This window comes from Labeo rohita, chromosome 4 (genome assembly GCF_022985175.1).
Source record: "Labeo rohita strain BAU-BD-2019 chromosome 4, IGBB_LRoh.1.0, whole genome shotgun sequence".
Classification (NCBI taxonomy): domain Eukaryota; kingdom Metazoa; phylum Chordata; class Actinopteri; order Cypriniformes; family Cyprinidae; genus Labeo; species Labeo rohita.
The window spans coordinates 29,413,179-29,437,911 of NC_066872.1; the positions used below are offsets into that span (position 1 = coordinate 29,413,179).

General features: G+C 38.1%; 1 protein-coding gene and 1 pseudogene across 2 annotated transcripts; one reads left to right on the top strand and one right to left on the bottom strand.

The window, feature by feature from the left end:
• Positions 1 to 1,129: 1,129 nt before the first annotated feature.
• LOC127163814 (sialic acid-binding Ig-like lectin 14) lies at positions 1,130 to 8,713 on the bottom strand (annotated as a pseudogene).
• A 2,309-nt stretch (positions 8,714 to 11,022) lies between these two features.
• Positions 11,023 to 24,636, top strand: rassf8b (Ras association domain family member 8b). Of its 2 annotated transcripts, none has more exons than XM_051107269.1 (5): positions 11,023 to 11,388; positions 17,622 to 17,804; positions 19,472 to 20,370; positions 22,085 to 22,214; positions 22,309 to 24,636. In XM_051107269.1, exons 2-5 carry the CDS (start codon positions 17,693 to 17,695, stop codon positions 22,428 to 22,430), a joined length of 1,263 nt encoding a protein of 420 aa, XP_050963226.1. In that variant the 5' UTR covers positions 11,023 to 11,388; positions 17,622 to 17,692; the 3' UTR covers positions 22,431 to 24,636. The 2 variants fall into 2 exon arrangements, with proteins under 2 accessions (XP_050963226.1, XP_050963225.1); XM_051107268.1 differs by having other exon boundaries at positions 11,024 to 11,388; positions 17,619 to 17,804.
• Positions 24,637 to 24,733: the final 97 nt, after the last annotated feature.

The following is a 24,733-nucleotide window of genomic DNA, read 5'->3' on the forward strand; positions in this document are numbered from 1 at the left end:
ACCTAAAACAACTAGTGGCTAAAGAAAAGTTTGAAAAGCCACACCTACTCTTGATAAAAAATAAAGTGGGTAGTAAATTACATTATATAATGTGTTAAGTATTATATAATGTTGCTGAATGATGTAGTGTTTTAAAGTTATGAACATGAACATCAATCTCAAACAACTGAAGACAACTCAACTCCAGAACCAACATCATCATCATAGTGACTTAACATATCTAAAACGAAATAAAGGACTCACCTTTATCTTAGTCAACCATCTGGGGATTACAAGTTAAGAAAAATAGGTGTATTAGTAGAGAGACAACCCTTTGCTATTATATTAAAAAACAAAAGTGCCTTGGTTTGACATCTAATGCAAGAATATTCATACATTTTAGTATCCAAGTGCTTTTTGGCACCAGTGTATAAGACTAAAGCATGTTCTTGTTTTTCAAAGGTATTGATTTCGTGTGAAGGCTGGAATAAACTACAGCACTACTGTTTGTGAGTGACTGATGCAGAGTGATGAAGCTCCTCAAGCCTGTGCTGCTCAATCGCTCTTCACTGATGAACGTGTTTGAAGAGTTAGTGACAGGACGTCCAGACAGATGCCACTCCAGTTCAGGAGAGGGATTCGCATTAACCTCACAGAAACACACCATTACATCAGCTCTGGTACAGCTGTTCAGTTCAGATCAGATCAGAGATGAGCTCCTGTAGTCTGCTGCTCTCACTGAGGGGGATTCTGGGAGTGGAGCTCCATGTGAGAGTTGGTGGAGAAGAGGAGCAGAGAGTCTCAGCAGAGCAGCGCAGACTCACAGAGCTCCCCTCCAACACCTCCAACACCTCCTCCTGATCCTGCACCTCCTTCTGTTCCACATACAGCCGCACTGTGGGTTTGTGGGGAGACTCTATAATAGAGAAAGTAAATGACAATGATGGCAACTTTTGGAGCACTCATTTAACACATTTGTTTTTAAATAAAAGGCTCAAATCACTCACCAATGACATTTATGGAGAAATCTGTTTGGTATGTGTATTTCAGATCTTCAGTAATCATAATCCTGAAGTAATATTTACCACTGTGACTTGAACTAACATTATAAAATGAACTAACACTACATATTCAATTCAATTCAATTCACATTTATTTGTATAGCGCTTTTCACGATACATATCGTTGCAAAGCAGCTTTACACCAAATTGACATTTTTACAATATATGTAGTAGTAGCTTGATGTACATATGGTAGAGATGTGTGGTAAAGATCAATTAATGACGTAATCAAACAGACAAAGAACACTATAAATTAGTAGCAGAATACGGTAGTGCTATATGTTTTCAGGGTTGGCATCATCTGAAGTCCTCTGTGGGGTTGGCATCATCTTTTCTTAAGTGTTCTGGATCCAGACTGGAGCTTGTGAATTCCTAGTTACCATGGGATGTCAATCCCATGGCAAAAACAGAGAACAAATAGGAACATAATTAGCGTAGCTGCTGTTCAAACTAAGAAAAGGAAGGTTTGTTAACCAGAGCTAAAAGATTGATAATGAACATTTGATCAGATATAGCTGCAGAAAAAGTTTATGAGATGCATTATTTGAATGCTTGGCTAAAAAGATGAGTCTTTAATCTAGATTTAAACAGAGAGAGTGTGTCCGAACCCCGAACGTTATCAGGAAGGCTGTTCCAGAGTTTGGGTGCCAAATGTGAAAAAGCTCTACCTCCTTTAGTGGACTTTGCTATCCTAGGTACTACCAACAGTCCAGAGTTTTGTGACCTTAGGGAGCGTGATGGATTGTAGCGTGGTAGAAGACTAGTTAGGTACGCAGGAGCTAAACCGTTAAGTGCCTTATAGGTAAGAAGTGCTATTTTGTAGCTGATGCGGAACCTAATAGGTAGCCAGTGCAGAGACTTTAAAATTGGGGTAATATGATCATATTTTCTTGACCTGGTAAGGACTCTAGCAGCTGCATTTTGGACTATCTGTAGCTTGTTTATTGAAGATGCAGGACAACCACCTAGTAGTGCATTACAATAGTCCAGTCTAGAGGTCATGAATGCGTGAACTAGCTTTTCTGCATCAGAAACAGGTAACATGTTTCGCAGCTTGGCAATGTTTCTAAGATGGAAGAATGCTGACATTAACTTCTTTTGAATGAAACATAGCTGAAACTCACATGCAACAGATGAAGGCAGTTGAAACAGTTGACTTGCAGTTCCATGAGTGTTTTTGCTGACACACTGCAGAGTGGATGTGTGTGTGAGAGACTGATGTAGAGTGATGGAGCTCCTCAAGCCTGTGCTGCTCAATCGCTCTTCATTGATCAACGTGTTTGAAGAGTTAGTGACAGGACGTCCAGACAGATGCCACTCCAGTTTAGGAGAGGGATTCCCATCAACCTCACAGAAACACACAGGTACATCAGTTCTGGTACAGCTGGAGGATGGAGAGATTTTTGGTGTATCTGAAAAAAAAAAGAGAGAATGTATTTAGATTTACAGGTGTTTTATAGAGGAGAAAATAAATGATGCAACAAAATGTAATGTGATGTTGTTCTGTGCTGTTTTGTTCTTGTCCTGTAGCTGGTAGGTTATAGTGCAGGTGAAAGTCACTCTGTGCTGACGGTGAGTAGCAGTGAGGTTCAGATCAGAGATGAGCTCCTGTAGTCTGCTGCTCTCACTGAGGGGGATTCTGGGAGTGGAGCTCCATGTGAGAGTTGGTGGAGGAGAGGAGCAGAGAGTCTCAGCAGAGCAGCGCAGACTCACAGAGCTCCCCTCCAACACCTCCAACACCTCCTCCTGATCCTGTACCTGAAAATATTAAAACTGTCATTTAGGTCCTACTGATATTAAACTACTTACCAGAGAAGGTTGATAACGCTTGAGGAATCCTCTGAATATTGGTAAAAAGTAAAGCTGTTACAACAAACTTCTTTAGACTGGAAGGTGCTGTGCTGTGTGAAGATAACACAATGCATAAGTGAAATTTGTCTAATTACACCTTCCTCTTTTACTCAGCTGTGGCTGTAACATAAACATCACGCTTCTCACAAGCAAGTCCTATCATAATCTTTAAAAATAATGACAAGGGTAGAGAAATTAGCACTAGCATTTCCGTTGAAGTCAATGACTGTCACTCAGCCAATGAATGCCTGATAAACACGATTTTTATTTACATACTGACATTAAATTATTTTTAATGAAACACAGCTGAAACTCACATGTAACAGATGAAGGCAGTTGAAACAGTTGACTTGCAGTTCCATGAGTGTTGTTGCTGACACACTGCAGAGTGGATGTGTGTGTGAGAGACTGATGTAGAGTGATGAAGCTCCTCAAGCCTGTGCTGCTCAATCGCTCTTCACTGATCAACGTGTTTGAAGAGTTAGTGACAGGACGTCCAGACAGATGCCACTCCAGTTCAGGAGAGGGATTCGCATTAACCTCACAGAAACACACCATTACATCAGCTCTGGTACAGCTGTTCAGTTCAGTTCAGATCAGAGATGAGCTCCTGTAGTCTGCTGCTCTCACTGAGGGGGATTCTGGGAGTGGAGCTCCATGTGAGAGTTGGTGGAGGAGAGGAGCAGAGAGTCTCAGCAGAGCAGCGCAGACTCACAGAGCTCCCCTCCAACACCTCCTCCTGATCCTGCACCTCCTTCTGTTCCACATACAGCCGCACTGTGGGTTTGTGGGGAGACTCTATAATAGAGAAAGTAAATGACAATGATGGCAACTTTTGGAGCACTCATTTAACACATTTGTTTTTAAATAAAAGGCTCAAATCACTCACCAATGACATTTATGGAGAAATCTGTTTGGTATGTGTATTTCAGATCTTCAGTAATCATAATCCTGAAGTAATATTTACCACTGTGACTTGAACTAACATTATAAAAAACTGTGGTGCAGTTCTTATCATGTAGTTTTCCAGTCATTTCCCCCTTTAAAGTAAACAGGTTTGGGATCTCTGGAATTAAACACTTGATGTTTATTCTTATCAAATCCATCTTTGAGCCACAATCCTGTAGCAGCACCCTCAGTGAGGCCTTTGTCATATCGTTGACTTGTCTTAAAAGTACACTTTATGACCACACAGCACCCACTGAGAGCTTCAATCTTCTCTGGCAGACTGATGCTGAATTCTCCACAGTAAACACCTTATAACACACACAACACAAACACATAAAGCAACACACACCCTTTATTGACTAGAATTTACAGTTGACACAGACATCATTTACATTTCAATTGAAATGAAAAATGTTATATTAAAGCATTAAAAAAAGATGTGGGTAGTACTTTAATACTGCACATCAAAACAACAACATAGCAAAAAGTCAGAATACTTAAAGCTAAAATACAACATAGCTAATTTGAATTTTCTTTACATTTCAGCATGTGGTCTTTAGTGATTTATTGTACAGCATGTATTAAAATATTTATAACAAAAACAAAACCTTAATAATAAGGTAATAATACGTTTTCTTATTTTTAAATAGACTTTTTCATTTTAGAATTTCTGACACAAACATAAGGAATACACTATTACAATTAAATTACATTTCTGTGAGTGTCACTGATTGGCTTGTTAGTCACAAAGAAAAATATTGTTTTTATTTTTAAATTGAGAAAATAATATATACTGTACTTTCTAAATGTAATTTTAACATTAAATTGTAATGGAGTAAAACATTTTTCAAATGCAAATGTTTTTCAAAGTAACACTAAATATAGTAGTTAAGCACTATTACTCAAATACTTTACACCTCTGCAACTACAACATTTAGACACACTGATGTTATGAAACACACATTCATGATAAATATTTTAGTTGTTTACTTCATGTTACAAATGTCTTATTAAAGTCTCTTAATGAAACAAATGTTGGTAAAGGTAAAGGAGAGGTACACAAACCTTGTAAAAGAAAGACAAAAATGCTGATTTTCTCAGCTACGCTCATCTTACTTAAAAGATGGTCGAACCTAAACAGAGATCATATATACAGTCCCATCACAAAAATTACATTATAGGTTATTAGCATGAACAACATACAAACACACATTCAGCACTGTTGTTCTGGAATGATTTTAGGCAAACAAATATTATTCTCATAATCACTAATCATCTGAAACCATCTGTACACTCAGGGTAGAAAGGTACACATCTTTGTACCTTATTTACCTCTAAATGGCACATATTAGTACATTATTAGTACTTTAAAAGTACATATTACTAGTTATTAAAAGGGGACCACCCCCATGACAGTTTTTTTTTTCATAGTATGTTTTCTGTACTTTACAATGTCCTTTGTTCTTACGTTTTTGAATATACAAACTTTTAGACATCATGTAAACTGTAAATCCATAGCTGATCTAAAGCTCTATGAATCACTTTTAATATAAATTATAGAGGAAGCAAACTAGGAGCGTAAATGATTGTAGGACAAAACAAGACAGACTAACAGAAAATGACACAAATATGAATCTTGCTGTGTATAAATTCCTCAAAAGAAAAAAAAAATTACATTTTCTTTGAGACGAACGAACAGAATAAAATAATCTGAAACATCAAAACTATCATTTAGCTCCTACTGATATTAAACTACTCACCAGAGAAGGCGGATAAAATGTTTGTATTGGTAAAGTGTAAAGCTGATTGTTGCAACACAAACTTTTTTAGACTGGAAGCCGCTGTGCTGTGTGAAGATAACACTATGCATGACTGTATGATTGCATATTTGACTAATTACACCTTCCTCTTTTACTCAGCACCAGCTGTATCTATAAACATGCTGCTCACAAACAGAACAATCTATGCAAACATATTTTAAAGCGAATTTGTTATACTTTCCATGACGGCAAAATTTGTGTAGCCTAATGTCACAGTGAACTGAGCAAAAAAAGTCATAATAAATTTAAAATCAACCTGTATGAGAATATGTTTTAACCTACTGTGTTTCACCAGTAGGTGGCAGCAACATCAAGAGCTGATGATGAGCTACAGAAGAGCTACTGTAGCTCAAATGGCTATAGCTTAAAGGGACAGTTCACCCAAAAATAAAAGTTCTGTCATTAATTACTCACCCTCATGTTGTTCCAAACCCATAAGACCTTCGTTTATCTTTGCAACACAAATTAAGATATTTTTGATGAAATCCAAGAACTTTCTGACCCTGCACAGAGGAGGTTACATACTTAGGACATTATATAACGGATGATGATGATGATCTGTGTGACTAATATAAAGTTACTTACAGGTGAGTCGCGTTACCTCCTCTATTCATGCACTTTATCGCAGTGTATGATCATTTGTTTAATGCTGTCCTTAAATATGTCCCACTGAGTCACATTAAGAGTCTGTCTCTGAGCTGTCATGTGCAGAGTCTGCAATTTCATGGCCTTGAAAAGTGCTTAAGTTGACTGCTGTAAGGTGTCATGCTGAGGGGCAAATACTGCTTACGCCCCCAGCGGTGCAGGCGACAAACTGCTTGTTACCTTTCCACCAAACAAGACGTGTTATAGTGCCAGTAGACTGAAAATAACTTCAAGTTTGGTCACTAACTCATTACTTGAACGTCTAGTTTACTTCAACATTTACATACGCAAGCAGAATCCTTTTTGTGGTCAGTAAGTGTAGCAGACTTATTAAACGAAATGCCAAACTCGAAGAGCAGAGTCAGTTGTGATAGGACACACATGTGGTTTTATACTACTTATAAGTTTATAAGCTTATAAGTTTTGTCATGATTTCGAGCAGCAGATAAACATGGAATCTAGCAGTTAATGGACTTAGCTCTTAACTGAACAGGTAAAATCTCTTATGTGTTGAACTGAAAGCCACATGACCAAAACACGAACACATGATAATTACCTGTCAATAAGCAGATAAACAGTCGTTATTACAGCGACTGTTAGTCCACATCTTAAAGCTCTGTATGGTCCAAACGCTTGTTCTGCAGACGAAAAACATAAATAATCAAAACAAGATAAGACATATGCTTACTTCTGTACTGTATGTAAGTTTCAATTGTATTACAGAATTATAAATCTCCATTTACACATTTGCCTCCCAAAAATACAAATACTGAGAGAAAGAAAGTGAAACTTTTTAACTGGTCAATAATGGCTAATAAAAAGACATTATTTTATATTAGTTGAGGTCAAAAGTTTACAAACACCTTGCAGAATCTGCAAAATGTTAATTATTTTGCCAAAACCATCATACAAAGAGGGATGATACAAAATGCATGATATTTTTTATTTAGTACTTACCTGAATAAGATATTTCACATAAAAGATGTTGGCACATAGTCCACAAGAGAAAATAATAGCTGAATTTATAAAAATGGCACCGTTCAAAAGTTTACATACGCTTGATTCTTAATACTGTGTTGTTACCTGAATGATCCACAGCTGTGTGTTTTTGTTTTGTGATAGTTGTTCTTGAGTCTCTTGTTTATCCTGAACAGTTAAACTGCCTGCAGTTCTTCAAAAAAATAATTTAGATCCAACAAATACAAACACACACACACAAAAAAATACTATTATAAAGATCTATCTACAAATTTAGAAAAATGTAGAAAAATGTACACATCTTCATTCTGTTCAAAAGTTTTCACTCTGTGCTCTTAATGCATTGTGTTTTCTTCTGGAAATTTGAACCTTCTGTAATAGTCACATATGAGTCCCTCAGATGTCCTTAGTATGAAAAGATGAATCTCAAAATCATAGCTATTGTTGGAATGGGTTCAAATACACAAAAATGTTTAAAAACCAAAGAATATGTGGGACCTGAAGGATTTTTCTGAAGAACAGCAGGTAGTTTAACTGTTCAGGACAAACAACTATTACTAAGCAAAAATAAATAAATCAATAAATAAATAAAAATCATTCAGGTAACAACAAAATATTAAGAATCAAGTGTATGTAAACTTTTGAACGGGGTAATTTTTATGAATTCAACGACTATTTTCTTTTGTGGACTAAATGTCAACATCTTTTATGTGAAATATCTTATTCAGGCCAGTACTAAATAAAAAAATTACATGCATGTTTATCATCCCTCTTATTTTGTCAAACTAATAACATTTTGCAGATTCTGCAAGGTGTATGTAAACTGATTCTAGTGAATATCCATCATTCATCTTACCATTTTGTCTGAAAAGCAGAAGCCCAGGAAGTTGAGGGCTATGACTATAAGCACTGAGTCCCAGAACTACAGAACATTCAAAAAACATCATGAGCAAATGCTACACAATGAAAACAAATTGTCAGTCACTGTCTGTAAATCTACCATAGTCCAAAAGAAATTGCACCATATTAATTTCACTGCTGCAAATATGTCCAATGTTATACAGTTTTACATTTCAAAATGACAAAAGTCTTACAACATACAGTTAAAAGCAAGAAAACCATGAAGCAGCAGGGTAACATAAAAGCTTCCCACAACACTTGTTTCTTTCTCAGACAATCAATATAACGAAATATTGGAATTACTTGTTTTTATCTTATATAAATAAATATATATATATATATATATATATATATATATATATATATATAGTTACAGGCTTTAGTTCATACAACGCATTAGTTACTGATTAATTTATCCATACTTTAATGCATTAAGTTAGTAATTTGACAAGAGAAACGCGGTTTATGATAAAAGAGACCAGTGGCATTGTGTTGTGGAGATTGTTTACAAGCGTCACGTTACCAGGGATCCAAAAGTGTCGTGAAGATGAACGTGAAGCGCGCTCACGCCCCTAGTGGAGTGGATGGCAAACTGCTCTTCAGTATTTAGTATTTAGATTTTACAATCTTTTTCCCGTCACGCAACATAAATATGATCATTTTATATAAGTTTGGGTTAGTGCTTTCAGAAGGCTTCTGCTCTTAATGCCGTTTCGTCACATGCTACCTGTTACTTTTCCATCAAGCTGGTGTGATGGAAACAAAATTGTTTATAATTGCAAGAAAGCACATTTTAATGATCTTTCAGAGACTCCTATTTTTTATTTAATGACTAAGTATTATATACCGTTGAGAAACACATTCATATTTTACAATTATGAAAAATGTGACGTTGCATTTTCACATCTGACTAGTATTTGCAATCTGTGAATACTTGTCTAAAGTTATGTTGTTTAATAACCTCAGGACACACTTGTGTTAAGGGAGGAAACAGGTCAGCAGATGTTTTTATGAGAAACAGATTGCAGGTTGTGTTATCCCACAACACACAATAGATCACAGGTTTCTGGGTGGATAATCTCATCATAGGCTGGACAGATTTCACATGCAGCACTGCAGATAAACAGACCTCATCCAGGCATTTAGTGCACAGACCAATCCACTGTTTTGTGCTCTATGACAGTTTCTCCACATGGGTACATTTACAGCACATTCTGATCTGAGTGGGCAAAAAGTTTCAATGTCAAGGCAAATTGAGGAAAAAAGTATCCTACATTAAAACAGATTCAACTGTTTCTACTCTGGCTATATATATTGTTATCTTATATACATTATCAAAGCTGGTTACAATCAGCGTACATGGCAAATTGTAACACATTTACCGAGCACGTACACAACTGATCCACAGTAATCAGGGCTGAGACTACACTGCAGGTCGATGCAGCACAGTAATGCATTTTGCATGATATAAAATATGATATAAAAACATATCATGTTTGCTATTGTAATGAGAAATGGCTATTGAAATGAGTTAAAAGCACAGTCAAAGATCAACTTTTGCACTGTTAGTGTTATTTAACATGTTCCATGGTACAATTTTGGTCATTTATAGTAGGGCTAATCATAACAAGGCAATAAATCTCTGCAATCTCCACTTAACAAGGCAAGCTAGAGCTTGTGATCACTAAGATTTTATGTTTTTTTTTTTTTTCTAAGTTTTTTAAATATGCTCAAAGTTCTGCTTATTTTATCAAAAACACTGAAAAAAATATTATGAAATATTGCAACAGTTTTCTATTTTAATATACATTAACATATAATTTATTCCTGTGATGCAAAGCTGAGTTTTCAGCATCGTTACTCGAGTCTTCAGCATCACATGATTCTTCAGAAATCATTAGAATATGCTGATTTATTATCAATGTTGGAAACAGTTGCGTTGCTTAATACTTATTTTAGAACATGTGATTCTTTTTTCAGGATTCTTCGATGAATAAAAAATAAAGACCAGCATTTATTCAAAATCTTTTCTAACAATATAAGTTTTTACAATCATTTTTTTATCAATTTTGCTGAGTTAAATTATTAAATGATTAAAGAAAAAAGAAAGAAAAAATGTAGACCCCAAATTTTGAACGTTAGTGTATATTGTTATATAAAATTCCATTTTAAATAAATGCTATTCTTTTTAACGTTTTATTCATCAAAGAATGCTGAAAAAATAAATATTAGGCTGCACAACCATTTCCAACATTGATAATAGTAAATGATTTCTGAAGTATCATGTGACACTGAAGACTGGAGTAATGATGCATTAATGCAATAATTCAGCATTGCATCACAAGAATTCTATTTTAAAGTATATTAAAACAGAAAACCACTATTTTAAATTGCAATAATATTTTACAATATTATTGTTTTTTTCTGTGTTTTAATCAAATAAATGCACCCTTGATGAGCAGAAAAGTCTTCTTAAAAGAAAAAAAAAAATCCCAAACTTTTGAATGGCAGTTCATAAGCAAATTATAATCTTGATTAAACTTAAGCCTAGCTAAAAAATAAAAAAATATTAATTGCAAATCATTTCAAAAGTTTTAAAGCTTTCAGCTTTCTTAAACATATCAGTAAACAGAGAAATCTGTTAAATTAAATTAAATATTAATAAAATATGAATAAAACATGATGAGCCTTATATGATGCCTAACAGGCAATACATGCCAGAAATGGACGTGATGCATTCATATGATGCTGAAAACACTTATTAATAAATACCGTAGGCTACTATATCAATTGGTTACTGAATACTGCAACCCTACAGAGTTTGCCAAATAACCCCAAAACGTGTGGTACATGCAATGTGTGTGTGTGTGCCTGAACACACTTGTTCAGTGTGGGCTGTGCAGCTTTAAAGTGCTCGCTCCATGATGCCTTGCGGTGTCCCGTTCGCGCTCACTGTATTCACTCGCGTAAGAGCAGAGCTGCTGCTGCTGCTGCTGCTGCTGATGTAACGGGCCACACTGAACTTCAGCGAGCGGACCCTCCTAACCGGACTATTGTACATTAACGGACATCAAACGAAGAGAGTCTTTACGAGGCATTAAAAGGGAAAGCACATCATCTGTCTAAATCTCGGTTCAGCTCCGGCGGAGCGAAGTAGTGGACCCGGACTGAGGATTGTGGCGGTCCGGGACTGCAGACACACGCAGGTACAAAAATGATATGAAATAAACATCTCGGCACCGTGTTTTGAACGGTCGCGAAAGCCCAAAATCAGGGCGACATGCATTTTATGTGTTTTCATAGCGCATCTTTAAATAGTTGTGACGGGACGCGTTACGTGAGAACAGGCGCATGTGACAGGAGACTGTGTGCGGGCAATGTCAGGGCTTTTATCACCAGCCCTTGATCTACTGATATGCGTTTCAACGGGTTACATGACTGTGATGGTCAGTGTTTTTCATCAGATCAGCAGCAGGCCTGCAGCCCCTCCTAAACTTACAAACACACAGCACTGCATCCCATAAACACTAATTACGACTGGAGGCTTTGTAGTAACTTTGATTAATGAGTCATTATTAGACACAAACAGGGACTGGGACTATTTGGTTGTGTCTGTGCATTCATAAGGCTTTAAATCAAAATGTACTGAGCTATTTAATGCTAGGGTTCACTGTATCCTATATAATGTGACAACATGCCCCTCTAGTGTGTATTTACATAAACCTTAAATGCTGTGCTTATACAGAAATTGGTTTCAAAAACATTCAAAGGAGCAAAAGTGCAACAACCAGCCTTAGTCTCAGTGATAATGTTTATCAAGTCAGTAGTTCACACTGAAATGCAAATGTGTGAATTATTAAAATGTATACTAATAATGTGTTTAATGCATAGTTCGCCCAAAAAAAGACCATTCTGTCATTTATTCATCATCGGTGAGTAATTTTTAGCTGTTATATTTAAGTAACTAAAAGAGTAACAAAGTGCAATAAATTGATTATGATAATAAAATATTTAAATAACATACTAAGCAGCATAACACTCTTTTTGTACACCTAAAACAACTAGTGGCTAAAGAAAAGTTTGAAAAGCCACACCTACTCTTGATAAAAAATAAAGTGGGTAGTAAATTACATTATATAATGTGTTAAGTATTATATAATGTTGCTGAATGATGTAGTGTTTTAAAGTTATGAACATGAACATCAATCTCAAACAACTGAAGACAACTCAACTCCAGAGTTTACATAATGTCATACAAACTGCAGAGTTATATTAATAGACAGGACTGTTTTTTGTTAAGCTGGATTGATTACATAAACCGACTATCAGAACTTACACAAGAACAAGGAGTAGAGGCCAAACTGTTGCCTTTGTTATTAAAGTAACGTGCTTTACAGCAGATTTGCATTTCTGTTTATCTGCACCAGATTTATATTTTCAATTCTACTTACAATTATGATCAATGCAACATTCTTTTACAGAGCTGCTTAGTTACTGACACTTTGTTTGCGAAACCAACCGGTGCCTTTCATACTAAAACTTGTTTTGTTTTGTTGTGTCTGTTATCGAAACTGGTCCTAGACCACATTCCAGAGGCATCTTAATGTCGCATGTGATGATTTAGTATAGAATTTAATGAATGCAATGCTTATTTCTTGGTCAAAATGAAACTAATTTTCAACACACTGATTTCAACAGATGCAGCAGGCAGGGCAAGACCCATCAAAAATCCATCTTAGTAGCCAGGATATTGTGCAAACATAGGATTTGCATGTGCCTTTTTAGCCTTCAGACACCACCTTTAACTGCCTCACTCATAGATCTGTTTACACATGCCTCATTCATAGAAATGACTCACTCGCAAGCAATTACACATGCCTCAGCCGCTCATTACATACGGTTTTATATGACAACAGCTGGCTCATCAAACACCCACTGATCAAATCTGCTGACCGCGGATATCACGAGCGTGCTAAATAACTCCAGAGCAAGAACTACTAGAGGAAGAGAGAAGAAAGCGATGGAGAGCTGAGTGAAGGTGGAGTAGACAACAGTACAAAGGTAGTGAGATGGAACTGTGCTGACAGATGTACATGTAGTATCATGAATAAATGCATGATGGCAATGCAGATCAGAGCTATTCTAGGATGCAACTTTTGATGGGGTACTAGTAGGCAAGATCTGCACCCACAGATTTCCAGTTCTACACTTTGGTTTTTTTTATAAAATGCCAAAAATGTCTGGTCTGTGGATGCAGTATGAATGAAGTTTAGGGACTCTCCAGAACCTTAGATTATTAAACCATCCCTGCGTGCATATTCGTGCATGTCATAGTTCACAGGCAGTTCACTTCCCTCTTTTTAACCCACGCCATCCAACTCAAGGAAATGAAGGGATTTGTCTGCTCTGCAGTAAGAAAACACAGACAGAGGAAAAAAATAAAAAATATATTGCTGTTTTTCATGTATGTTAGGATATGTGACCCTGGACCACAAAACCAGTCAAGTATAATTGTTTTGAATAAATAAGCTTTCCGTTGATGTATTGTTTGTTTGGATAGGACAATATTTGGCCGAGATACAACTATTTGAATATATGCAATCTGACGGTGCAAAAAAATTCTACATATTGAGAAAATTGCCTTAAAAGTTGTCCAAATTAAGTTCTTAGGTCTTAAGAGCAAGTGACCGCACCGGCGCCTCCATCCGTCATGCGGAAAGCATGCTACTGTTCAGCTTCCACACTCCGAACAGACACTTCAATAGCGCACATTTTACTAGGTTAAAATTAGATTGAGCAGCAATGTAAAGTTGCTACTACTTACATACAGATGATAAGCCATATTTGAGGTCGATGAATGATAGTGGAGCGTTTGGATGTCCTCCCCGATGTACTATATTACCACACAGACCAGCCGTTAACTCTACTATTTTTACGCCTCTGCACCTCAGCACTGTAGTACATTATAAATAAGTATGCAATAACATATTGTGTGTAAATTATAATGTTTATTAAAATGATTAAATGGATGCTGCTTTGGGACAATAACTTTAGGACATTAATCTTAACTGACACGTTATTAACACATTATTTTCCACTTTTCGATTATTTCCTTAATTTTTATTTAAATTAAATGACTTCCGATCTGATACGTGATATGAAAACTGAGAATAACAAGTAAGGTAAAAGGTGGATTTGAACTCACTACCTATGCCACTTTAAATATTGTTTAAGAAACCCATGCAATGGCAAAGTTCACTAGCAGTGCCTCTCAAAACATATGAAAAAAAGAGTTGCTCAAAAGATGAATTTAAATTTTGTTCAAATAACCCAAATTAAATTTTGTGTTGAACTGCAAGGTTTTGCAAAAGAAAAATCAATAATTTGGACCCATACAGTGTATTGTTGGCTATTGCTACAAATATACCCGTGCTACTTACGACTGGTTTTGTGGTCCAGGGTCACATATGTCCCTTCCCCCACATTGTGTGATAAAGCATATGACATATTTAACTCAGACTAAAGTTTCTTTGAGTTAAAGAATCGTACTCAGGGTTTCTCATCCTTAATGTCAGTTCGTGACTCATTGGTGCGTTGTTCAGCTGGGAATCCCTGACAGGACAAAGTTATACAGTGGGACATGGACAAAAGTTAAAATAAAGAGATTGTTCCTTAATTGCCGGTGTTTGTTAGTTCCCAGGCCAGTCACAGCCGGCCATGTGAGAGATTCACAAAGCTGTGAAAGCATCACTATGGAGATGGATTGTTTGTGTCCAGCCATGCTGTGAGGCCTGCAGGGGTGGGCGTCTCTCCAGCGGACTTTTGTGTTTGTCTGGACCCTTGTTAGAACAGCCCCCCACTACAGTCCACACACACCGTTAGCATCCTGAGGAGTTTTTCAAGTGCTGTAGATAAAACTCCAAGAATTACGGCGACAGAACAAGCTTTCATCTCAAAAACAGCAGACCTGTTGAGAGATCTGGAAAATGTTCTATGGTAGACACCATGTTTAATCCAACACAAATTTAGCTGGATAAACAATCAACATACTGAAAGGACTGTACTGCCAGCCTTCACTTGTTAGTTTCATGTCAACAAATATGACAGCTACCTTGAGCAGTTTTATAAACTTCTGACTGTTACATTCAACAGCCCTTAGTTAGTATAGCAGAATGGATGAACAATGTGAGAACGCTACAGCGTGCTAGTACCGTTACACCCGTTGCATTTAGCCATATGTGCTATACTGATCTGTGTTTGCAGACGTCAGACATGTGAGTCGACTGGAATGTGAGTTTAGACGCGCTACGTCTCCTTTAGCAGCTGTCTCGGCTGTACCTTACACTGACGTCCCGCCAAAGCCTTGAGTTCGTTAAATTTAGCCCCAGGTCATGGAGCCGAAGCTAGTCTGGAGCAGATGCCTGTATCATACAGTACAACGCAGATTCTGCAGCTGACACATAATATTGTTGGGGGTAGGGTTTTGATGCAGCATTTTAAAAAAAATACAAGAAAACAACACAACTGTATGCTGCTTTGCAGAACGGGCAGGACTGAACTAAATCAACAAGCTCATGAGAGATTTCTAAAGCAGAAGTGAATGATTACACATACTGGCCCGATTAGAACATGATGTCAGAGTATCAAAACGCACACCAGGACAGAGTTAAAACAAGCTATTTAGAAAATGTGAGCCTTGCTTGCCCATGCAAAAGCTAAGATGTTATGGGTGGTTGCTAAAGAGTTTTAAGTGCATTTCAAGGCAGCTGCTAGGGTGTTCCTTGTGGTTGCGATAGATGGTTGCGTACTGGCCCAAGTCGAAAGAACCCAACCCTTTGTCTCTGTTATTCTTGCTTGGATACCTCCTTCATTTTGGGATTTTTAATCCAATAATTTAAAGGGATAGTTCACCCAGAAATGAAAATTCTGCCATTAATTACCTACTCTTATGTCATTCCAAACCTGCAAATGAAAGTATTTTTGATTAAATCCAAGAGCTTTTAGACCCTGCATAGATGACAACACAACTGACACGTTCAAGGCCCAGAAAGGTAGTAGGGACATTGTTAAAATAGTCCATGTGACATAATTGGTTTAACCTTAATTTTCTGAGAATACTATATACTAATACCCATGCCACAACTGTAGGGATGACTTCCGTGCTGGAATTTGGCTTAGGGTTAAGAGTTTGCTGAAACTGTATTTGCTTAGTGTTGACATACTGATTGCACTATGCCGACACAGATATCCATCATGGACATCAGCTGGGTGTGAGACAGCATATCAAGATATTCCCCACTGCCCATCAGAGGCCAGATTTCAGCAGGCCAAATACTCCCGGAGACAGACAGAATGAGAGACAAACAGAGGACTTTCTCTCTTCATGACACACACCCTCAAAGACTTATTACCTGTCAGGGGTGTACAGCTCATCTCACTTATCCTTTATGAGTGCGTCTCATGGGAGTGGGCGCCATCCATACTGTTCACACAGGCCTGTTTGGACCAGTTCTTCTGCTTGAGCGCTTCACAGCTAAATAAATCACTCTCATCCCTTAGTACACTGCCACAGAGGAGAACAGGCATCAGTCTAGACCAAAGTTTTCCTTGCCAATGACAGGAAGGAAATAAACTTGCACAACAAAAAGTAACATTTATCTGACAACACATCTAAAATTGGGAGTTGTGGGGTATTTGTGTTAACATATGCTTTGTTTAATTGATCTTTTAAACTCAAAAAAATACCAAGAATGTCGTCCATTAGTGGCAGAACTATCCATTTTTACTATACTATATAGTACTGCAGTACTACAGTCCAACAATCAAGATTAGTTCACTCCCAAATTAAAATTTCCTTATAATTTCACCCCTATGTCGTCCAAGATATGAAGGTTTTTGAGGAAAATGTTCCAGGATTTTTCGCCATATAGTGGACTTCAATGGGGATCAACAGGTCAGGAAGAAATGAGATGAAGTTTTTCCCCATTAAAGTCCTCTATATTGAGTAAAATCCTGGAATGTTTTCCTCAAAAACCTTCATTTCTTTTCGACTGAAGAAAGAAATGCATGAACTTCTTGGATGGCATAGGCGTGAGTAAATTATCCGAAATTTTAAATTTGGGAGTGAACTAATCCTTTAAGAGAACAACAGGACAACATGAAAAGCCAAACCACAGGGAAGTATGTGAAAATTGATTTGCAAGCCGGATTTGAGGATCAGGGCTTATTGTGTGAGCAAGCTGGAAGTAAAACTTCAGCATTGCAGCACCCAAACACTCCCTATACAGGGAACTAAAGATGCCATCTGCCAGACTGACACAATAGATGGAGTATCATAAAGAAACAAATGCCAGTAATGTCACTGTTATTAAAGAAGGTGGTTAAGTCATTTCTTATGTAAGCTGAATTAGCACAAATGGTTCTTTGGTCTTTCAAGCAGTGATAAGAGCAGCATGCAGACCAGAGAACTTGTAACGGGTGCCTGCAGAGGTGAGGAATGACATCATCCAGATGAGAGGCATGGAGCTGAAGGTATGGGTGGATGGAGTGCAGCGCATTGTCTGCGGGGTCACAGAAGTCACCACATGTCAAGAGGTTGTTATCGCTTTGGCCCAAGCAATAGGTGAGACACTGAATTTAAATGTCAAACATATCCTCTATATAGACCCAAATAGGGTTTTGGTCACTTTTGCATGCTTAAAACAGAATTTGATTGGTGAATAACTTATACCACAATGGTACCATTTTTAACAGAATTTCTTTCCATTCTTTTTTTGGCATGTTTCCGTCCAAACTCCCTCCTCCTTTGTTTCTCCTTTCCTCTGTTTTTTACACAACATAACCCTCACTATGGTTGTCTCCTTGACAACAAGTCCTCTTTGAGATCAGAGATTGGAGCAGTGAAATGCAGTATTGTCCCTTCTAGTCTCAGAGTTTCGACCCTATCACCCCATACTAGAAAAAAATGAGACTCTGTCTTATTCCATTATTTCATGAATAAGTGCAATCTCTGTGCCACTGAGGCGCCTGGTATCTGGTGAATGTTGGATGAATTTCCTTTGGAAACTTACATCTATGTGTCATGAGCTTGTATGTCTGCTTGCTTCTCTGTTTAGCCATATATGGTTTTATTAAAGTAGAAGTGTGTACAGTAGTGTAGTATGTTAAAGGGAACCCCAGGGAATTAAGACTTCTATGGCTTAATATAATGTAAATGGAGTCTCTTACTCAAATATGTAGTAGAAAACCCATGAAAGATTCATGTTTTTTTAAACGAATCCACATCGTTTTATACATATTTTGGACAATCATTATTGTGATGACGTGAAATGGTTGCACTCGGTGAGCTACTGGCGCTACCTGTTGCTATTTTTTCCGCAACACAACTTGAAAAATAAAATACTGATATAATGCCAAATTGTGCGGTGTTTGGTTGTCATTTTCAGTCGTAGGGCAACATGAGAAGCCATGTAAGTCTTTACTGCTTTCTTAGTGATAAGAAAAAAAGAAAAGAATGGGAAGATGCCTGTTGACGAATAAAACATCCTAAAGACGCATGTCTTTGTTCTCTCCACTTTAGCCTTTGAGGCTTTTAGTAGAGCACAGCTACTAAAAGAGCTTACAAATGGCAGAGACAAGAAATGCTAGATGCCATCCGGGCCAAAAAGCTGTGGTCATCATATCAGTATTGTATTTTTTTCTGAGTTGTGTTGTGGTAAAAATAGCAACAGGTAGCACCAGTAGCTCACCGAGTGCAACCATTTCACATCACCACAATATTGGCGCCCCCATAGTCTAAAATATTTATAAAACGATGTGGGTTTTTGAAATAACGTAAATCTTTCATGGGTTTTCTACTACATATTTCAGTAATTTTCAGACATTTATGTTATATTAGGCCATACAAGTCTTAATACCCTTGGTTCCCTTTAAAATATTTTAAACCTATATTAGCTTAATGTCCAAAGATAACAATATGCAAGTCATTCATAGATTAATTTTCCAAGAGTGTTAAGGCTATGGCTCAGCTAACAAACAATGCTGTGTTTGTTTGACTATCCTGACAAAGCTCAACCAGTGGCCTGATTTTGGGATTAGATTGGGCAAATGTTTGGGATACTTGTTTGAATACAGTCATTATTGTTGCAATTCAGATTTCTGACGCTAATGCAGAAATTACACTTAAACTTTAACTCAAACTAGAAGCTACAACTGGCAATACTAAAGAAATTACACATATTTTCATCAATTTCTAAAAAGCGTTGATAATGTGAAAGTGTCGCATTGCAGGGCGGACTGGTCGCTACACACTGATTGAAAAATGGCGCGAGACAGAGAGACATCTGGCGCCACATGAGAATCCTGTGGTTTCTCTGAATAAGTGGGGTCAGTACGCTAGTGATGTGCAGTTGGTGCTTCAACGTACAGGCCCATCTCTGAGTGAGCGTCCCACCTCGGACACCTCTGCAAGAGCCCCTGAGCGCAGCTTATACCGCCAAAGTCTCCCTCCCATGGCAAAGCTCCGCCCCACAGCCAATGACCGTTCCCTCAAACGACGTGAACCAAAACGCAAGTCTCTCACTTTCACCGGTGGTGCCAAGGGGTTACGTGAAATCTTTGGGAAGAATCGTGAGGGTGAGTCCAAGCAGAGAGCGGTAAACACCAACCGCAGCAGCACTCCGGCCCCTACACAGGAGCTGTCCCGCCTGGTGCAGTTGCAGAAGGACAAGTTGCGCATCCTAGAGCAGAAACTGCAACGCTGCGAGACTGAGTTGCAGCAGCAATTGACGGAGGAAGAAGAAGAGGAGCTGGTCCAACTAGAGCAGCAGGTCCGCAGGAATGAGGCAGAGATGAAGGAGCATGAATTCTGGGAGAATGAGCTGAAGATTGAGCAGGACAATGAGAGGCAACTTCGTGAGCAGCTGCAGGAACTGCGCAGCCGTGTACAGGAGTGTGAGGAGCAGCTGGGAGAGTACCTGGCACGTATTCAGTGCATGGAAGCAGGGCTGGAAGCGGAGCGCCTGCAACAAGAGCTAATGGAGACGCGGCTTGCAGATGAAATGGAGGTCCGTTCACGACTGGACAAGGCTCGTGCTGAGCTGGACCTGCAGGTGCAGCAGGCTGCAAGACTGGACAGCAGCTGCAGAGCTGTGGAGCTCTCACTTGGGCAGTCGAACATTAGGCTACAGGTAAGATCGCCTGAAGGAAGATCAGAATTCACTTATCAGAACTCGGTCATGGAGGGCCACTGTTCTACAGAGTTCTGCTTCTAAACCAAATAAACACACCCAAACCAGACTAAACTTGAAACTTCCAGGCAGGTGTGTTGAGGCAAGTTGGAGCTAAGACAGTGGCCTTCCAAGACCAAATTTTGACTTACTCTAACAGTTGAAAGTGATCAGAATTGACTGAGGTTGCTTTCACAAGCAGATCTTTTGGGGTCGAACAAATCTATTCGACATCAGCGAGTCTGGTTGATTTGGTTACTGTAAAGTTGTTGTCCACAAATCAAACACACAACAGCACACCAAGTATTAAAGTATGGTTCGCAGTTGGCATGAAATCAATTTCTCCAAAATAGCAGAAGTGAATCACTATTGATGAATTGAGAGTATGCTGTCCAGTCCTGATCCTGGATGACCACTATCTTGCAAAGTTTAGCTCAAATCCTAATCAAAAACACCTGAACCAGGTCTTCAGGATCATTAAAAACTTCCAGGCAAGTGTGTTGGTGCAAGTTGGAGCTAAACACTGCAGGACATTGGCCCTCCAGGAGCAGGATTGTACAATCCTGTCATAGCAGTTCCTTGCAACACTCACAACCAATTCATATTTATTTCACAAGATGTCTAATTCATACAAATTTATACAAGCCCCACTTGTACAATTCTATACGATTTCTGTGACGGTTAAGTTAAGGGATTAGGTGTAGACCTCCGTACAAATATCTACAAATTTGCCATCTTGTAAAATACGTACGATTTCTCACAAATTGCATGAATTCGTACAAATTAGCCACCTTGTCAAATATGTACGAACTGCTGTGAGATCAGGTTGGCCCCTTCAGAGAGTTTTTGCAACTCTTGCATTGCATCCGTGGCAGATTTACTCAAGTGCCACTCTGTGCACATACCCCTGGTGTCACAGACAAGGCTTAAGGCTAATCCCAGACTAAAATGCATGTTTGAGCTGTCTCTACTGGAAATATCTTATTGATATTGTGGAACCAGGCCACAAAGTTTTGCTAGCAAATACAGTGTTCTCTAACAACCTGTGAAGCAAAGTACGAATGAATACCCAACCACTGTGCCCAGTACTTTGTTCCATGCAGTACAAGCCTGGCTCTGCTGAAACTTTGTGAACTGCAGCTGCATTGTTTTGGACTCTTTGGCCTTAAGTTCCAACAATGCTTCTAATCGGCTTAGCAGCATGTTAGGAAGCTGGGTGGGGGTGGGGGGTAATGGTCACAGATATTATGTAAAAGATCTTTGCCAATGCTTACACATGAAGTGAAGGAGCAGGATATGTCCCAGTACAGTTTGCATTCACCAGGAACGTTACATAACACAGACACACTTGCTTTTAAAGCACTAAATTCTCTCTGGACTGTCGTAGTAACAAATGATAACAAGGCAGGCTTTCGAGCACAATCTTCTTCTAAAAAAAAATTAGAACATAGTACAGCAGGGGTGTTCCTGGAGGGCCACTGTCCTGCAGAGTTCAGCTACATCTCCAATTAAACACACCTCGGAAAGCAAATCAAGGTCTTACCAGGCATACTAGAAACTTCCAGGCAGGTGTGTTGAGGCAAGATGGAGCTAAAATCTGCAGGGCACCAACCCTCCATAATGGAGTTTGTTATTTTGGTGGTTAGCTTTTAAAACTTTTGATCATTTCATTTAGGAAAGAGAGCAGGAGCTGGAACAGTTAACTAAGGAGCTGAGGCAGGTAAACCTTCAACAGTTTATTCAACAGACTGGCACCAAAGTAACAGTCCTACCAGCAGACCCTGGTGAGGAGGAAGCTAACATAGGTACAAACACATTCCCCATTTTCTTCATTTAACCTAATGTAACCAACCTATAATGTATGTTTCTAAATGTTTTTCACTTTTTTGATCCCTGCAGAGTCCGAAAATCAATCTGGATCTCTAAAGCGGCTTGGATCAACTCGACAACTTCCCGCTGACCTACGAGCTCTGCAGAGCCCACTGAACACGACCTTCAACCCAGAAGGCATCTACGTCTGATTTTGCACCTGGCATCAACATTTAAACACAGTCTGCACTTCCTACATGACTCCATATCACTCTGAGACCATCAAGATTTCCTTTGGAGAGATCATACTCCCTGGAATCATAGCGGTATCTTTTGTTCGCTACAGATTCATGAACAAGCAGTGAGTGTTTTTACAGTGATAATTGCTTTCTCTTGATGGTCGTTTGACTAATCCAACCCAATCAGTGCTTTCTCCAAATCCTACAAAGACATCTCCAGCTGAATGTATGCTCACTTTCACTGGACCCAAAGCACGGTAAGGCTTTGAATATGTCTTGAACATGGCAACTACTGAACTCGTACAGAAAAACAGACAGAATACATGCTGCCTCAGCCTACGTTCAATCCATCAACCTTTTGGTGCAAGTTTGAAAATGCAGCATCATGATGTCTTTCATTTCTAGAATGTTTCTGAATCTCCAGGTAAACCTCATACTCAATGTGATTATGCAAGCAGCAGGAATTTTAGGGAGATGCAAAGAGATCGATGAGATGATAAATTATGCAGTTTATATTTTATGGCTCATAGTTGTGATGAAATCTCATAGAAAAGTGGTGGGGGTTCACCTTAGTTTGCACTTTATTGGCCAAAACATCTGCTGTGGAATTTTACTGAAATCTTTTGATCGCACTAATCAGGAAAACAGGTGCATGCAATATTTTAAAACCGTGTGAGAGTGAATAAGAAAGGTGTTTTGCATGAAAACAGCTTGTGGCAAGTGAAATTTGCTACCTTTTAAAATGAAGCAAAGGAACATGGTTTTGTGCTGAACAGCTTAATTTTAAAAAGAAGCCTTTGCTCCAATTATGCAAGTAAATGTAGTTACGCACAAGTTGTAACGACTGGCCTAGATCAACGTGTTCTCCTCAAGCTTTTTGGCCAATAAATGCATTTATTTCTATTTTTTGATTTAGCTGATCTCACTAAAATCCTTATCTAGAATTGTTTGTTTCCACATACTAGCAAAAATCACATAAGTTGCATCTATTTTAAGCTAATCTTTTGTGTTTTTACAAGTTTTTAGAACTTTATTTCTTATCAAACCAAAGTGTTCTGGAGGTCATGAATATCTGCATGAATGTAAAGATTTGTAATTGTGTGTATGTGCAAAGGGAAGCAGCGCTAAAATATGTTGATGACATTTTTATTTGTTTTCCCCAAATGTTTAACTGTAATAGCACCTGCTTCCCTTAAAAGCTACATTCACACAGCTGCAGAATGACTCCATTTATTTTTACATTTAATATGGACATAAGCAAGGAGCTCTTGAAAGCGTGTGTAAGCAAGTACTCATTTATATTTGCTGCTGTTTTTTTTGTGCTTCCTTTTTTTTTTTTTTAACATTTTTCCAAAAACACTATTTTGCCAAAATGTGATCTTCATGAATGACTGAATCATTTCACCTTTTAGTAATACAAAAAACAGGTTTGTTAAAGCATCTATACATTCAAAACAAAAAAACATCTGCTTCTACATTGAGTATTTTAATAGAGTAGCCATGTTGATTTCACACAGAACTGGTGCTCAGATGATCTGCAAAAGAGCATTCGGCTGTCTGAATAGCGCATGACTTGAAGAACAAAGTCATGTCTGTGTGACGATGGCAGGGGAACGTTTGAGAAGCATGCCTTACTAAAAAAAACAAACAAAAAAAAGAATAGTGTAAATAGCATATAGCAACATATCAATACGTAGCAAAGAGGACTATTTTTAACATAGATGAAAAAATTGCACAGCGCTCTGTAAACAGTAAATGTTTTTATTTTTTAGCATTGTTAGGCTGCATGCACTGACGTTCAGTTTTAAGCTTGTGTGAGAGGCCTGAGGATCCACCTATAGCACCTAATACAGGTGTAATACTCAACTGGGCTGTATTAAGGTGACTGCGCTAAATGCCTGTATAAATATCTGTGCACTTGTAACAGGCTTGAGGTTTGAGACTGATGTGTGTGCATTAGAAATTAACAGTGTGTGTATTCCATCACCTGCTGCTATGCACACAGGTGTGACTAAAACATTAAGCTCAGCTGAAAGTCGTTCAGATTAAATGGCATCATGGTTTGGTATCTCTGGATCAGAAGTTTTAACCTTTAATGCAGTACCAAAATCCCTTTGGGCATCAGCTCTATTTTTAACAAATTATGTTAATTAAACTACTTCCTTCTTGAGAAGTGTCAGATGCCTGGAAAACACATTGAAATGATTTATGTTTATCGAGCAGCATAAACTATTTATGCCATCAGTGGAAAAGGTGCAGAAACACTGTAAAATATG